The sequence below is a fragment of the Myxine glutinosa genome, chromosome 3 (assembly GCF_964187855.1).
Source record: "Myxine glutinosa chromosome 3, kmMyxGlut1.1, whole genome shotgun sequence".
NCBI classification, from domain to species: Eukaryota; Metazoa; Chordata; class Myxini; order Myxiniformes; family Myxinidae; genus Myxine; species Myxine glutinosa.
In genome coordinates this window covers 121238570-121256069 of record NC_136263.1, presented here as the reverse complement: position 1 = coordinate 121256069, position 17500 = coordinate 121238570, and the positions used below count along the sequence as shown (strand labels likewise).

Here is a 17500-nt window from a genome sequence, read left to right as displayed (position 1 = left end):
TAAGACCATGACACGTTACATGCTTCAATCCGTGTTAGACATTTGATCATGCAGACACAACCACAGGTTGGAGCGACGTGTGAATAAAGAGCGAAACCAGGAATGCACAGACAGACAATGGTGTTTTATCGACGTGATTGTCAATGTGCAAGGATATTGTACAAAGGCATGCTACACCAATAAGAATGCGTGTCTATTACCATGTGCATTGTCTTCAGAGTGAAACTTCATTCCAGGGCTACAAAATCACTCTGTAGCATACCTACACAAGGCTGAACAGTTTACGTTTTGTATCCCACTGATAGCATCTGCATGCGGACCTGAACCATAATCTAATGGGCATGTTCTGGTTACCGACACATCTCATCCACATAATTTGTCATAACCTGTCCACAACTTTTTGAAATATCGTGCTCCTTATTGTTTTTGGCCCCACCTTTCAATTGCGAAGAATCACTAAAAATTATAGTATCCAGATCCGGATGTTCACCAAAATCTAACAACTTCTTCCTCGTCACACCCAACCAGTCCACCAAGTTTCATATGAATCCATAAATAATACTTTGAGATATCCTCTCACAAACACAGACAAATCAGACAAACAGGAGTGAATATACAGACTTGGTATTTAATATGGAATATTTGTTTTCTTCTTGACTTGGGTTTACTTTCTGAACTCAGTATATCAATCTGGTGAGTTTCTTTTACCCTTTGGTGATGTCTTTGTTGAAAGAACCATGTCACTGATTGTCTTTCGCAGCAAGAAGTCAATAACAGGATTATATCACAGGTGGCCTGACAAAATGTAAGGACAGGTACATTTGACGATTGGCTTCACAATCGGGTATATAAGGGTTGTTGCGTTCTGTATTAGTGGAAAACAACTGCTGCACGTCTACAAAAGTTATTGCCGCTTCCTCTGGAGATGGTCCGTCAACTTGACAATGCTGTTTGTCATGGAGTGGTGGCTTTACAAAATTCTGGCATGAAACAGCGTGCTATTGCTCGGCAGTATGGCATCACTCAAGGTCAGGTGTCCAAGATCCTGAAACGAAATGCTCAGAGGGGTGTCCCCACTCCAATACCGAGGCCAGGACGTCCACGCAGAACCACAAGGAGAGATGATCGCCAGCTGCACCGGTTAGTCTGCAATGGCGGTACAAAGTCAGCTAATCGGCTTAGGGCTGAGTGGCAGCAACTGACAAACATGCCTGTATCCAGAAGGCTAGTCAACCAACGATTGGTTCAAGCAGGCTATCGTGCCAGGCGTCCCCTGAGAAAGCCACGCCTGACCAGACAACACAGCCAGCACCGATTGCAGTGGGCCAGAGAGCACCGTCAATGGCAGCCAGGACACTGGAATCACGTGACTTTCAGTGACGAGTCTAGATTTCTGGTCTATCGTCAAGATGGCCACGTCCGAGTGCGCAGCCAAGTGCATGAAGCCCACAACGAAGATTGTATAGTGCCAAGAGTCCAAGCTGGAGGTGGTGGGGTGACCGTTTGGGCTGCTTTTCATGCAGGGGGCAAAACTGACCTGGTTGTTCTGAATGGAAACCTGAACCAGTTCAAGTACAGGGTCATTCTGGAAGAAACATTGCCTGCATTTGCTCGTGCAGCCTTTCGAGGAAACTTTGTCTTCCAAGATGACAATGCACGGCCTCATCGTGCTCGCATGATCCAACACTTTCTTGCTGACCGTGGTGTAGAGCATATGGAGTGGCCTGCCATGTCCCCGGATATGAATCCGATAGAGAACTTGTGGGCAGAATTAACAGGTCAAATCGACAACTTGGACCAGCAGCCTACCTCTGTGCGTGAATTGCAGCAGACTATTGTCACTGCATGGCAAGCGATTGCTGTCCAAACCTTGGCAAATCTCGTGAACAGCATGCCTCGACGTGTACGGCTCTCCTGAATGCTCGTGGGGGTTACACAAAGTACTGAACTGCAATTTTACTGTCCGTAATCCCAGTCATAATTTAGCTTTTGTTTTTGTTGAAATTATTTTTGGCTAATGTGCAAAATAAAGAGATACTTCTGGAAAACGTACAGAAGTTTAACACAGTACTGTCCGTGAATTGAGTTCGATATCAGTTTCCATCACTTTCAAGGATCAATTTATTTGCTTCGAAATGTCAAATGTGGTTTTTGTTTCTTTTAAAGGTCACATTAACAAAATCTAGAATAATTTCAACTTAACTCCAATGAACTTTTGGTTCTAAGTCATCTTGTAAAGTAAGTTCACCCCCACAAAAAAAATATTCCATATTAAATGCCAAGTCTGTATAACCTCCGTCCACCTTTGGTGGCAATCTATTTGCATCACGACATGGTTAACTTATTTGATGCATTTTTTTTTTTGATGAATCATTGGTTTTGAAAGAGGGATGGCATCAAGTTAATTATCTCCGCCACCAAAGGTGGACCGAGGTTATGTTTTCACCCCTATCCTTCCGTTTGTCTGTCCGTTTGTGAACAAAATATCTCGAAAAGTTGTGGACAGATTTGACCGAAATTTGGCAGTCATGTAGCGTATGTGGACAAGGACGAAATGATTAGATTTTGGTGAAGATCCGGATTCGGATCCGGCTACAAAAATTTTTAAGTGATTCTTCACCATTGGGAGATAGGGCCAAAAACTATACATAGCAGGATATGTCAAAAAGTTGTGCATGGAATTGGACGAAACTTGGTGGCCCGGTTGGGTGTCTGACAAGGACGATTCGATTTTGGTGAAGATCTGCATATGCATTCGGATGAGAATTATTTAATTTTTTAAGTGATTTTTCACCATTGGGAGATAGGGCCAAAAACTATACATAGAGGATATCTCAAAAAGCTATGGATGGAATTGGACGAAACTTGGTGGACAGGTTGTGTGTGTGACGAGGAAGAATCGATTCAATTTTGGTGAAGATCTGGATCCAAATCTAGCTAGTAGAATTTATTAAGTGATTCTTCACCATTGAGTGATATGGCCAACCAAGCGGAGGTTTGCTCTCCACTGAGTGCCGTTCGAGTTTGGGTTTGTTACAAGATGCAGATTATATCAGGTACATCTTGAAAGGCCTATTTAGTCCACTGCAGTACATGTAGGTAGGTAGTGGACAAGAAAATATGGAAACACCTGGATAAATGAGGGACACCAAGCAACAGCTTCAACACAGGTGTGGCCCATGTGTAAATTCAGCAAATAACGTCCCAGCATGCTTAGGGTCATGTATAAAAATGTTGCACAGGCCTGGGGGTTGTTTTTTTTGTATACAAAGTCGAGGCTTATGCAAGAGCTAACACATAGAACATATATTACAGTGAACAGGACACAAGAGGGGGGGGGGGGGGGGGGGGGAGAGAGAGAGAGAGGGAAGCACAACAACAGTAAGGAACAGGGAGATCAGGAGATCTGTGGAAGGGAGAGGGCTGGGGCGAGGGGCACGCGATAAACAAGGTGGGCACTGCAGTGGCTTTCAGGAAAGAAAACAGGGAATTTGAAGGAGGTGTATTTGGGGTGGATTGACAGGGGTAGTAAAGATCAATATGATCTTTTGCTTGTTTGTATTTATGGCTGGCATTTACTGCAAGAGGAAATCCCTCCCCCCCCCCCCCCCCCCCCCCTTCCAATGCCCCCATCCACAAAACAAGTGTGGTCACCCAATGGTTTGTTGAGCATGATTGAAGTTTTCCATACGTCATGGCCTTCTCTGCCACCAGATCTGATATCCAATCGAGCATTTCTGGGATATTCTGGAACGACCCCCAAGACAGCATTTTACACCTCCGCCAAAAACGTGCGAGTTGATTGACCTTCTCGTGGAAGAATGGCGCCTCCTGCAGAATTCCAGACACTGGTGGACTCCAAGCCACGGCACATACAGGCGGTACTGGCCGCAAGTGGTGGCCCAACACCCAATTAAATGACTTTCCACTGATGTTTCCATTTTATGTTTGCTACCTGTAGATCACCATAAACACGATCCATTCTGTTCTATTCATGCTATTTCAAGACATTGTACTGCAGCAAAACTATCAATTTCCTTGATACATCTGAACTTTGGTCCACCACTGCCCCATCCAGGGCATTCTTTCAGTAGGTTGACAGTTTCAAAATTATTTGTCCACCAGTTGTCCATTCTTATCAAGGCATTTCATTTGTCAAGGATGCAGCTAGTTGCCTGCAACATGAATACAACTATAGTTTGCTACAACACTGTTGACAAGTTTGGTACACACATGGAATAATATTTAAATTCCAAGTATTGGTCGCAAAGCGATTTCACTCGAATCCACCAACGTTTTCATGGGAAACCACATTTTCATTTAGTCAGTCACATATGAGGGTGGGTACTTCACGCGAAATGCATCATTGCAATCTTGCCCGTCATAAAGTAGCAAATTGTTTTCCGATGGTGGGCGTCAGGTGCAGTTAAGGGGCGGTAAGGGCATAGCCTCGTCTGCAGAAGGAGTGGCATGAGGACGGTGCTGGCACAATAGAGTGAGCACTGTATTGGGCACCAAAGCACTCACCATTATGCAGTTAAGGCTAAAACAACGACTGCTTGCATTTATCCTCCTCCCTGCCACAAACCGTCAGGAAGTTAGTGCCAATTTTCCCAAGGAAAAGACATTGGCCAAGGGCCTTTTAGTGGCTCTCAACTTGTCACTTTCTCAAGGCCTATTCTCACAAAAGTAAATGTGCAATTCAAATACACTCCATAATAGGCACTCATATGTAGTGAATGCAGTCAGAGAGCATTCCACACAAAATGGTTGCTAAAAGGGTGAGAGACCAGATGTTCCCATTCTCAAATGTGGTTGTCCATTTCAAACGGTGCACTCAAATAGAACAGCACAATAACTGTGAATCGGTTTGCAGAGCAGGTTCCCACCAATATTAATATTGTGGTTGAAAAACTGCCTTTCGAAATATCTTGCCATTTGAGTCGAGCTATTTATCAGTATTTAACGTACCTACCAAAAATTTACACTGATAATAAAAAGCTCTCCCAAGTGATACGAGCAAGACACCCAAAAAAACAACAACTTAAGCAGCACCATTCAACATCTTTATATGAACCACCTTTAGAGGCATTTTTCCCCTTCAGATCGAGGGTTGACCTTTTTCCCCTTTCCCCTTTTTTCCCCCTTTTAGAAGCAATGTTTTATGGCCAGATGCCCTTTCTGCTGCTAACCCTGTTAGTCGCCTCTTGCAACACACAGGGAATTACCAGTTAACTGGTACTCAATTTGCCGACCTCGGAAGGATGACAGGTTGGTCAACCCCCCTGGCATTAATTCAGCGATCGACCGGGATTCAAACCCAGGATCCTAGGATCCCAAGCCTGCACCCTAACCGCTAAGCCAACACCAGGCTTATTCAACAGCTTTATAACATTTACAAAAAAAACAAAAGATCAACGTTACTTGTGCTTTTAATAACCTAACCATTCGTCATCTTACAGCAGAACTCGTTGAATATTCCCATCCTGATTTAATAAAATAAGAAACACTTTGCTTTTCACAAAGTGAAAAACAAACGCCATCAAGGAGGTTTACAATTTAAATAAATAAATAAAAAACGCTCGCTGCCTCAATGCTACCACACCGTGGTTTCATACTGGACCATCCAAGGACAATTTTCCAAAATAAAAAGTATCCACCAAAAGATGTCTCAATGAGGTTTCAAACCTCAATCAGTTCTGTTGAAATGTGCACTCATTACAGCGAAAGGCATGAATCAGAACGCTGCACCATTTAAGCGAAAAAGCATGCACGAGGTGCTGCCGCTATGTTCACTTCTCAGAGCCTGTGTCGACAACATCAGGTCCTGCAAAGTGGTTGTGCAACACATATGTACGTACTATTATATGGCCCTCCGGGTATGCAAAATCAGAAAGGCACGTGCCATGTCTGTACATACCTAAAATGACCATCAAAAAACGAAGGCCAGATCGACGTCGCAGCACCGAAATCTTCCATACAGACGAAAAATAGTCGGTACCTTTGCGTTGCACTGCGTTCTACCACCGAGGCACATTCCCTGCCACCTCAAACGCCCCTCGTCAATGAGCGAATGCAAAGCCGTGCCCCGTGCTCGCCCAAAGGACAAGCAACCACATCTCCAGCGCATTTACTGGATGCAGGAGTGAGCAAGAGGCAGGGCAAGCTCAACACAAACACTAAGCGAATGGCTCGAGGGGGGGTATCTCTAGTCATTAGAAGCCAAAAGCAGGTCACAAGCACAAGACTTTGAAATGGTAATGGCAGCGTTGAGGACCTACAAACTCAACGGCACAAACATTGGCACTGGAATTAACGCAACCGCAGAAGCCATGAAAGGGCTTTGAAGACTTGTTATTGAAGGCGTAGGATGATGTTTCCACCCCGCACCCCCACGACCCCCTCCGCTACAGCCCTGAAATTTCAGACCGCTAACCGTATCGGCTCTCACTTGGCGGGTGTATTGGGTTGTGAGAACAAGTAATCACCACAGGCAAACAACAGTTCGGTTCTTGGAGCTTGGGAAGAAAATCAAATTGCATGTTTTCAGGTTTACATGAAGCAAAGTGTCAATAATATATTGCGTTTCACAATGCCCAATGAGCCATGCACTCGGATACATATTACAAACAACCGGCTTCTGACATTACACCACAAATATTTTAAAAAACTGACGCGCGAGGCGCTGCACACAGAAACCAGGAGCAAGCAAGGCTGGCACACGTCCGAGCACTCGGAGCACGTAAGAACCACAACTTGAGTAGAGCGAGACAATAGAGTCCGAGGCCGCCACCACCAGAAAGGCTCTTACGATTCGGATGGTGTACAAGCAACGACCAAAGGAGACGTCTCCTCCCCATAGAGCACAAAACAAAAACCTTTCTCAACACCCTCTAGCATTACAGCTTTTTCCGTTTTGCACTGTGTTACTCAGGGAGCATTTTCCCCATGATGCTTCTCATATCGCCACCACTAAAAGGAGAGCAGCCCCTCTGTGAGATACAAGCCCGCTGGGGCAAGTCCGTGCAGGAAATTGGAACACGCGGCATAATTAACCAATTTGCAGCGAAGGCTCGGTCAATACCTACCCAAGGTGAACGCCCGTAATTAGGTGCACAAAAGTTGCAGACTTTCCAAGTTAACTCGAGAACCACGGCGGGCTGAATGCTTCTCACCAAATCAAGAGTGGAGAACTTTTCAAAGGGCGACCTGACAAAAGGCTCGCAGAGAGAAGCTGCATCAAAGCGGTAGATATGTAAAAATAAATAAATAATAAAAGGAGAAGACTGGAAAGGTAATGTGCCAATTCCAAGATGCACAAACTCCATTTTGAGCACAGGATGTCCATCAGTAATGTTAGCTCCCTCAGCTGCTGCAATACCTCCTCCCCACGAATGCTAAAACGGGACTCAGAGCCACAATCCTCACGACTACTGCCAAATTGCAAGGGAGGCATTTGCTACAATAATCACCTCACACGACTTTTCAATTTGGTTTTACATTGGAAAAAATATATATATTGTTACGGTTTTCAGAACCGTCACTTGTAAATAATAATCCCTTGTAAATAACTCCCTGTAAATATTCCCATTTGGTAAAGGTCAAAGGTCGCACCCTAGTTAGTCCATATTGCAACACGTAGGACACCATAGGAACCTTTCAGTTATGTCATTACCTCATTAGTATGTGTTTCAGGTAAGGCTCTGTTTCAAATAGTTTGACTCTGCGTTGCATTAATCAAATAACCTAGGCCCCTTTTCAAATCCCATTCATTTTGCGGCTTAGCCTCCCTCCAAATTGTATTGCGCGCCTTTGCCAGCAGCGTTCGCTGCATCGAGCCTTCGCTGCCGCAGCGCTCGCTCCAGACGCCATTAACCATGCAGTCAGAGCGGAGAGAAAGGGGGAGGAGTTGTCGGGGCGAGGCATAGCCCTGTTAAGGGCGGAGTCGGTGAGCCCTCGCGACCAACCAGGGCCGAGGCGAGCTCACCGGTGGGTGTGTCCTAAAAGCATGCGGCTTGATACGCGAGCGCGTAATATAAGCGCTCGCGCAGGACTACTTAGAGAGTCGGGGAGAAGGTCGGTGAGTCAGAGACAAGAGCGAGCCAGAGACGAGTGCGAGCCAAAGACATGTCGGTTGGAGTTTGAGTCTGCCGAGTCTGAGCGGCACCATTGGAGAGTCAAGAGGCCCGAGACACGATTCCTCCCCGATATATGAACCCCCCCCCCCCCCCCCCCCCGCATGTACGGTCCGCTCGCGCCGTCAATACCCACCACACTGCCTGCCGGGTTTCGCCGCGGAACCGGAGCGTGGACCGAAGTGAAGCGTGGACCAGAGTGGAGCGTGAACTGGGGCAGGAGCCAATGCTGGCCCATCTGCTTGGACCTTCCTTCCTGCTATTCCCCTTTCGTGTAAGTCTGTTTGTGTTGTCCTGGACGTGTTAATTAAGACTGTATAAGCTTGCCCTGTGTCTGCTTCTTCTTCTTCCCTTGTACATGCACTTCTCTCGTTTCCTCTTCGGGTTTTTGTACGTAATAAATCTCTGTTCTTCCTACCTTTTGGTTTCCTCTCCATCCGATCGCTTTAGTGATTTCTCAATTGAATATAAGTGGCACGATTAGAACCGCTCAGAATTGGGCTAGTCTTTTTGCTAACAGCTCAAATCGCGGATTGCTAAACCGCTTGGCAATTTCCACCTGTCCGTGGTTCGAGCGGGAGTTATTTCCCTGCTTCGCGGAGGGATTGGCACGCAGGTATTTGGGAATCCATCTTGACCAATCACCCTGGCCAATCTCGACCACGGAGGAGCGTTGTAGCTTCCAGGACTAGGGGGGGGGGGGGAACGGCCAGCTTAAAAGACAAGGGGACTAACCCCCCCTTGGTAAGGGGAGCGCCGACACACGGATCCGCAACAATATATATATATACATACATACATACATACATACATATATATATATATATATGTATATATATATATATATATATATATATATATATATATATATATATATATATATATATATATATATATATATGTATGTATGTATGTATGTATGTATATATATATATAGAAAAAAAAATATATATACACACACACACACACACACACACACACACACACACACACACACACACACACACACACACACACACACACACACACACACACACACACACACACACACACACACACAATAACTTCAAAATATTATTACCCAAATCGAATGTGCTGGGTTAATGGCTGAACAGATAAGGCATCAGACTCGCAAGCTGGGGAGTGTAGGTTTGACTCCCATATGGGTTGAATTATTTTTTTTTCTTCATACTTTTTGAAGTCTTTTATATCATCTTGAATAATTAATCAAAGGGAGCTGCAAAGTACCCCTCCCTTTATATGGGATCCTTTCTCTGTATGCAACTTTAACATGGGGACTGAAAATTCGTTTCTCAGCTTCTACTGGTATATTATATCTATAAATATACATATATACATATATATACACACTTTACACGCCTTTAAAACATTCTTTTTTTACTCCACCGTGCTGGCCCAATGGTTAAGGAATCAGACGACAAAGCTGGGGATTTTGAGTTTGAATCCCATCTGGGTTGAACATTTTTTTTCCCGTTACTTTTTCAAGTCTTTTATATCGTCTTCAATAAAGTCTTGCACGACGAACAAATGCATTTTGTTCGTAGTTAAAATGTATCTTGTGTAAAATGCCAGGGGCATAGAAAAGGCCCCTTTACCTGGTATCTATGTGACAAACTATAGAAAAGAAGGGATATTCTTGGGTAAAATGCCAAGGGCATAGAATGGGCACCTTTATACAGTCGTGGCCAAAAATGTTGGCACCCTTGCAATTTTTTCAAATAATGCACCATTTCTTCCAGAAAATTGTTGAAATTAAAAATATTTGGGTATCCACAGACGTATTTCTTTGGTTTGCAGTGGAAGAAAACAAAAAAAGCTGAAAAAATTACTAAATCTTAACTTATACCACACAAATCCTAAAATGTCCCAGACAATATTATTGGCAACTTTTAGAAGTTGTTAGAAATAATTAGATTTCAAGCAGGTGATTCTCCTTCACTTTGGAATCAAACTCACCTATGGTGAGTTGCAGGTGCCTGCAATATAAAAAAAATCACTCATTCAACCAGTTTGAATGGAGAAAAGGAGTCATTCTGCTGTTTTGTGTCACTGTGTGTACCGCAATGAGCATGGAGAAAAGAAAGAAAACCAGAGAATTCTCTGAGGAGGTCAGACAAAAGATTGTAGCCAAGCACGGACAATCTCAAGGCTACAAGTCCATCTCCAGCGATCTTGATGTTCCTGTGTCCAGCGAACACAATGTTTTCAGGATGTTTAAGGCCCATGGCACTGTAGCCAACCTCCCTGGACGTGGCTGCAAGAGAAAACCTGATCGAAGATTGCAGCGAAGGATTGTTTGAATGGTGGAGAAAGCACCTCAATCAAATGCCAAACAGATTCAAGCTGACCTTCAGACACAAGGTACGACAGTTTAAACTCACACCATCCGTTGCCAACTCAATGAAAGGGGGTTATAATGGTAGGAGATCCAGAAGGACCCCACTGCTGAGAGAGACATTAGAATGCCTGACTGGCGTTTGTCAAAACACACCTGAACAAGCCAAAATCTTTCTGGGAGAATGTCCTGTGGACAGATGAGACCAAATTTGAGCTTTTGGGTAATGCACATCATCTCCATGTTTACAGTAAACAAAATGAAGCCTTCAAAGAAAAGAACACCTTCCTTACAGTCAAACATGCAGGGGGGTCAGTGATGTTTTGGGGTTGCTGTGCTGTCTTTCGCACTGGGTGCCTTGAATTTGTGCATGGCATCATGAAATCAGGATTACCGAGGCATTTTGGAGCGCAATTTTCAACCCAGTGTCAAAGCTGGTTCTCCATTGAAGGTCAAGGTGTTGTAAGAGGACAATGACCCCAAACACACTTTAAAAAGCACCCAGGTATGGTTAAAGACAAAACGCTAGACTGTTCTGAAGTGGCCAGCAATGAGTCCAGATCTCAATCCTATTGAACACCTGTGGGGAGATCTGAAAACAGCAGTTGGGAGAAGGCCACCTTCAAATCTGGGAGAACTGGAGCAGTTTGCACAAGAAGAGTGGGCCAAACTGCCAGTAGAGAGGTGTATGAAGCTCATTCATGGCTATAGGAAGCGCTTGACTGCATTTATTTTGTCCTAAGGCTGTGATACCAAATATTAAGTCCATGGTGTCAATAATTTTGTCAATGCCATTTCTTTTTAATTTCTGATTTAGAAGGATATATTAAGTTCTGAATCAAAAACAAAGGTTCTGTAATATTAACAGTGAAATAAAGAATTGTGGAGACCAAATACTTTTGTCAATTTCAACTTTTGTTTGAGAAAATTGTGAGTTATTTGAAAAAAAGTGCAAGGGTGCCAATACTTTTGGCGATGACTGTATTTTCTATATGCCATGTGAAATGTATGGAAAAGAAGGGACATTCAAAAAAAATCTCGTGTACATGCTGGACTACCCTTGTGTTCTTTGGAAGAAGCAAGTAATGCTCCAGAAAAGTTCATATAAAGGGGCACCCAACATATATAGATTAAAACCCATCAGTACGTAAGGTTTTCTGTGTACCTTGAAAGCAAAAGCACATAAGATAATGTGCATGTTTGTAAAATCGAATTTGTTTAAAAGATTAATAAAGTTTGTATGTACTCTGTACCAACCAATTGCAGACAAGTAGGGTGTGATGTATTCTTCGGGACAAGCGTGATGTCATTATACATGACAGGCAACAATTGGATTAGATAAAAGAATTGGACAACATGTGCAGTGCAGCCTATTTTACCAATCCCGTTTGGACCATAATTGCACATGACAAACTTGCAATTGTTGACATTGCAGACATATTGGACAAACGTGATATGGACATGAAGAATACTGATAATTAGAGATGATGGATGAATTGTATATGTACACCCACTTCTGCAATAGAATAGAAAACAAATATTATGCATGGCATTTCAATTTTTTACAAAAAAATGGACTACAAAAAGGTCCCTTTGAAAACCAAGAGACTACAACTGCAATGGAAATACATTTACTTCTTCAGGTTGCTGTATGAATCAAATTGGCACCACCCCCCCCCCCCCCCCTCCTCCTTTATATGAACTTTTGTAGAGCATTATCTGGTTCCTCCAAAGAACACAAGGGTAGTCCAGCATGCAAACGAGATTTTTTATTGAATGTCCCTTCTTTTCTATACTTTGCCACATACCATATATAAAGGGGCCTTTTCTATGCCCCTGGTATTTTTCCCCAAGAATGTATATAATTATATATATATATATATATAGGTTGGTTGTGTGTGGGTTTTTTTAATTTTTTGTTTTTTTTGACTATTAATTATTATTTCTTATTTTGTGTATATGAGTGAGTGGGTGAGGGTGTGTTTTTGCATGAATTAATTTTTGCATGAGTGTGTGTTTTTGTATGTTGAATGGTGTATGTTGTAAGGGTAGGTGGTTGGTTGATTGGTGTTGTGTATGTGCGTGTATGGGTGTGTATGAATGATCTGGTGTGTTTTGTTGGTGAGTGGTGAAGGGTATAAAGGTGGATGTTTGAGTGTTCCACCATGTTTGTTTGGTGCTGTGGATTCTGGATGCGGAGGGTGTTGTTGTTGTTGTAGTCTGCGGTCTGCGTTCGCACTGGCTGGGGGTGGGGGTATGTACGCATCCAGGTGTAGTTGCTGCATGTGGATGTGTATGTGCCCCTGCTGGCCCACCTTAGCTGACCGTATCGAGGTTGAAGGGCCGAAACAGAATGATGCTGAGGACCTCGACTGAGGACCCAGTCAGTGCGGCACACTTGTGACCAGGTGTGTTTTGAACTTATATATATATGTCCAGTTTGTATATATATATATATATATATATATATATATATATATATATATATATATATATATATATATATATACAGTGAAACCTTGACTTACGAGTTTAATTCGTTCTGTGACCGAGCTCGTAACTCAATTTGCTCGTTTCTCAAATTAAATTTCCCCATTAAAATGCATTGAAATGCTATTAATCCGTTCCAGCCCGCCAAAAACCACACCAATTTTTTTTTTAATATACAGTATATATAAAAATATCTCGCGCTTTATATTTCACCTGTATGCAGCATACAAGTTGGCAGGATGGCCTGGACTGGAGGTACGCACACTTGACTCTAAACTGTCCAGCCTGGGTTTGAATCCCGACCCAGCTATAACCTGTCATGTCGGTGTTTCACAGGCAGGGTGATTCATCAATGTGTGTACCGCTAAACTGGGCGCCCCGTTTGCGTCCCATTAGTTGTTGGATGTTGAGGATCTCACCGTGTCTTCCACAAAGAGAAGGCGAGCTATCGTCGGCACTCTGAACAAGTTGTGGCCTGGCATGCTCTTCTCCTCTGCCGTTATATACGTCCTCCTCGGCATCTTTTTCCAGAAGAGCCCTGTCTCGTCACAGTTGAAGATTTGCTGGGGGATGTATCGTTCGGCTTCTATCAGTTCGGCAAAAGTTATAATAAAATCTTCAGCTGCCTTCACATCCGCCTCACCAAGTCGACAACACGCACACCTCTCTCATGTTTTTCGATGATTGCGTGTTTTATATCCAAGCACATCATCCTCTTCTTCTTCTCAGTACTGCCCTTGGCACTCAATTTCTTAGGACCCATGGTTAAAACTAAGAAAATTTTCCAAAATAACCAAAATGCGAAAACAAAGCAGCAGCGATATACGGCAGAGATGCTTGCACGGCAAGATAACCACGTGACCAGAACCCACCTGGTGGCGTAAGCTCCAAAATAACCAAAATGCGAAAACAAAGCAGCAGCGATATACGGCAGAGATGCTTGCACGGCAAGATAACCACGTGACCAGAACCCACCTGGTGGCGTAAGCTCCAAAATAACCAAAATGCGAAAACAAAACAGCAGCGATATACGGCAGAGATGCTTGCACGGCAAGATAACCACGTGACCAGAACCCACCTGGTGGCGTAAGCTCCAAAATAACCAAAATGCGAAAACAAAACAGCAGCGATATACGGCAGAGATGCTTGCACGGCAAGATAACCACGTGACCAGAACCCACCTGGTGGCCTAAGCTCCAAAATAACCAAAATGCGAAAACAAAACAGCAGCGATATACGGCAGAGATGCTTGCACGGCAAGATAACCACGTGACCGGAACCCACTTGGTGGCGGGTGGCGTAAGCTCGTAACTCAGATCTCGGCTCGCATCTCAAAGCAATAAACCGCCCGAGCGACGGCTCGTATCTCGGAAAACTCGTAAGTTGGTGCACTCGTAAGTCAAGGTTTCACTGTATATATACATACAAACAACAAACAACAGGCATTTTAAGGCCATTTTTCCTGCTAGAGCAGGGGTTAGCCTTGTGGGCTCCATGACAATCTTCTCCATTTTGCCCTATTTTCTGCATCTCCCCTTGTTAACCCCCTTGCCCGCATTTCTTTTTCCAACACCTTCAGCCAAGTTTTTCCTCGGTCTTCCCCGTCCTCTACTTCCTTCTACATTCATTTCCATCACTCTTCTCAACCAGTCACTTTCATCCTTCATCAACACGCGACCAAACCATCTCAACCTGTTTCTCTTCACGGATTCCATCACATCACATCAAAGCATATATATACAGTGCATTCAGAAAGTATTCAGACCCCTTCACTTTTTTCACATTTTGTTATGTTGCAGCCTTGTGCTGAAATCGTTTAAATTCATTTATCCCTCATCTATCTACACTCAATACCCCATAATGACAAAGACAAAACAGTATTTTAGAAAGTTTTGCAAATTTATTAAAAGAAAAAACTGAAATATCACATTTACATAAGTATTCATACCTTTTGCTATGACACTTGAAATTTAGCTCAGGTGCCTCCCATTTCTCTTGATCATCTTTGAGATGTTTCTACACCTTGATTGGAGTCCACCTGTGGTAAATTCAATTGATTGGACATGATTTGGAAAGGCACACATCTGTCGAAACAAAGTCTCACAGCTGACAATGCATATCAAAGCAAAAACCAAGCCATGAGGTCGAAGGAACTGCCTGCAGAGCTCAGAGACAGGATTGTGTCGAGGCACAGATCTGGGGAAGCCTACAAAAAACATTCTGCTGCATTGAAGGTTCCCAAAAGCACAGTGGCCTCTATAATTCTTAAACGGAAGAAGTTTTGAAACGGAAGAACCATCACTGCAACAACTCCACCAATCTGGGCTTTATGGCAGAGTGGCCAGACAGAAGCCAAACAGTAAAATCTTGGTTTCATCAGACCACAGAATCTTGTTTCTCACAATCTGAGAGTCCTTGAGGTGCTTTTTTGCAAACTCCAAGCGGGCTTTCATGTGTATTTCACTGAGGAGGGGCTTCCGTCTTGCCACTCTGCCATAAAGCCCAGATCGGTGGAGTGTTGCAGTGATTGTTGTCCTTCTGGAAGTTTCTCCCATCTCCACACAGGATCTCTGGAGCTTAGCCAGAGTGACCATTGGGTTCTTGCTCACCTCTCTCCACAAAGGCCCTTCTCCCCCGATTGCTCAGTTTGGCCGGGCGGCCAGCTCTAGAATGAGTCCTGGTTGTTCCAAACTTCTTGCATTTAAGAATTATTGAGGCCACTGTGCTCTTGGGAACCTTCAATGCAGCAGATTTTTTTTGTAGACTTCCCAGATCTGTGCCTCGACACAATCCTGTCTCTAGTCTAGTAGGAAGACTAGGTCCCCCTGCACCCCCCGGAGATATACTTCTAATCAGTGTTTCTAGATTGGAAAAAATGTGTAGAAAATGACTAGCTATGGCCCCAAGCTGAAATAATGTCCCACATACCATTTTTATGCAAATTACTGCTGCCATTATCAAAAAAGACTAGGTCCCCCTGCACCCCCCGGAGATATACTTCTAATCAGTGTTTCTAGATTGAAAAAATGTGTAGAAAATGACTAGCTATGGCCCCAAGCTGACAAAATGTCCCACATACCATTTTTATGCAAATTACTGCTGCCATTATCAAAAAAAGACTAGGTCCCCCTGCACCCCCCGGAGATATACTTCTAATCAGTGTTTCTAGATTGGAAAAAATGTGTAGAAAATGACTAGCTATGGCCCCAAGCTGAAAAATGTCCCACATACCATTTTTATGCAAATTACTGCTGCCATTATCAAAAAAAGACTAGGTCCCCCTGCACCCCCCGGAGATATACTGAAACTGGCAGTGACTGGTGATTGAAATGCGGTGCCTTTTTGTGTTTCAGGTCGAGGTACGTGAACTCCCACGATCTACAGCAACCAGGAAGAGACTGATACCAGGGTGGTTCTGTACCTCCATCATGCTGCTTACCATCGGATACAAGAACGCTGTAGTCAGAACACCGGACACAGACATCCTCCTGATCCTGCTCCACCATGCCCACAACATCAAGCTGACGGTGTACCTGGATACAGGGTCAGGGAAGCATCGCCAACTTGTCAACGTCTCTGAGCTGGCAGAATCCCTGGGAGAGGACTACTGTGCCACTCTCCTGGGGGTACTATGTGTTCAGCGGAGAAGACTGCACCAGTGCCTTCAAAGGGAAGGGAAAAGTCGGGCCCTTGAAAAAGCTGGAGAAGAATCCCAGGTTTCACAGGGCATTCGGTGAATTTCACAGGGTATTTAGAAAAATAAAACTTTGTGTTAACGTCTGTGTAGACGGACCTTAATATGAGTCTATTATTTCGTAAAACTGTGATTATTTTGTAAATAAAGCACTAATTAGCATACTAGTATACCATAGACACATGTAATCATGTTATGAATAGTTCTATCATGATCTATGCCCTTCAAAACATGGGTCTAGACACCTTCATTTTTCAATTATCTGCAATATTGGCTGAGATATGTCAAAAATCGTTTTTTTGATAATGGCAGCAGTAATTTGCATAAAAATGGTATGTGGGACATTGTTTCAGCTTGGGGCCATAGCTAGTCATTTTCTACACATTTTTTCCAATCTAGAAACACTGATTAGAAGTATATCTCCGGGGGGGTGCAGGGGGACCTAGTCTTTTTTTGATAATGGCAGCAGTAATTTGCATAAAAATGGTATGTGGGACATTTTTTCAGCTTGGGGCCATAGCTAGTCATTTTCTACACATTGTTTCCAATCTAGAAACACTGATTAGAAGTATATCTCCGGGGGGTGCAGGGGGACCTAGTCTTCCTACTAGACTACTCTGAGCTCTGCAGGCAGTTCTTTCGACCTCATGGCTTGGTTTTTGCTCTGATATGCATTGTCAGCTGTGAGACTTTGTATAGACAGGTGTGTGCCTTTCCAAATCATGTCCAATCAATTGAATTTACCACAGGTGGACTCCAATCAAGGTGTAGAAAGATCTCAAAGATAATCAAGAGAAATGGGAGGCACATGAGCTAAATGTCAAG

The 17500-nt window shown here is 43.6% G+C and overlaps 1 protein-coding gene across 12 annotated transcripts in view; it reads right to left on the bottom strand.

Annotated features, from left to right (window-relative positions):
- The window catches only part of LOC137423244 (CUGBP Elav-like family member 2), a 219334-nt gene that overhangs the window by 179218 nt on the left and 22616 nt on the right, over positions 1–17500 (bottom strand). For 4 of the 12 annotated variants that reach the window (XM_078774505.1, XM_078774511.1, XM_078774513.1 and 1 more), the window contains exon 1: positions 5921–6166. The exons of 6 other annotated variants lie outside the window; for them this stretch is intronic. Coding sequence is in view for 1 of the 6 variants with exons in the window: in XM_078774512.1 (XP_078630638.1) it covers positions 5921–5979 (59 nt within the window). In the remaining 5 variants the exon portion in view is untranslated. Of the gene's footprint in view, positions 1–5920; positions 6167–17500 lie in introns of those variants that run through there. 2 more of the 12 variants (XM_078774509.1, XM_078774516.1) reach the window with 1 other exon arrangement.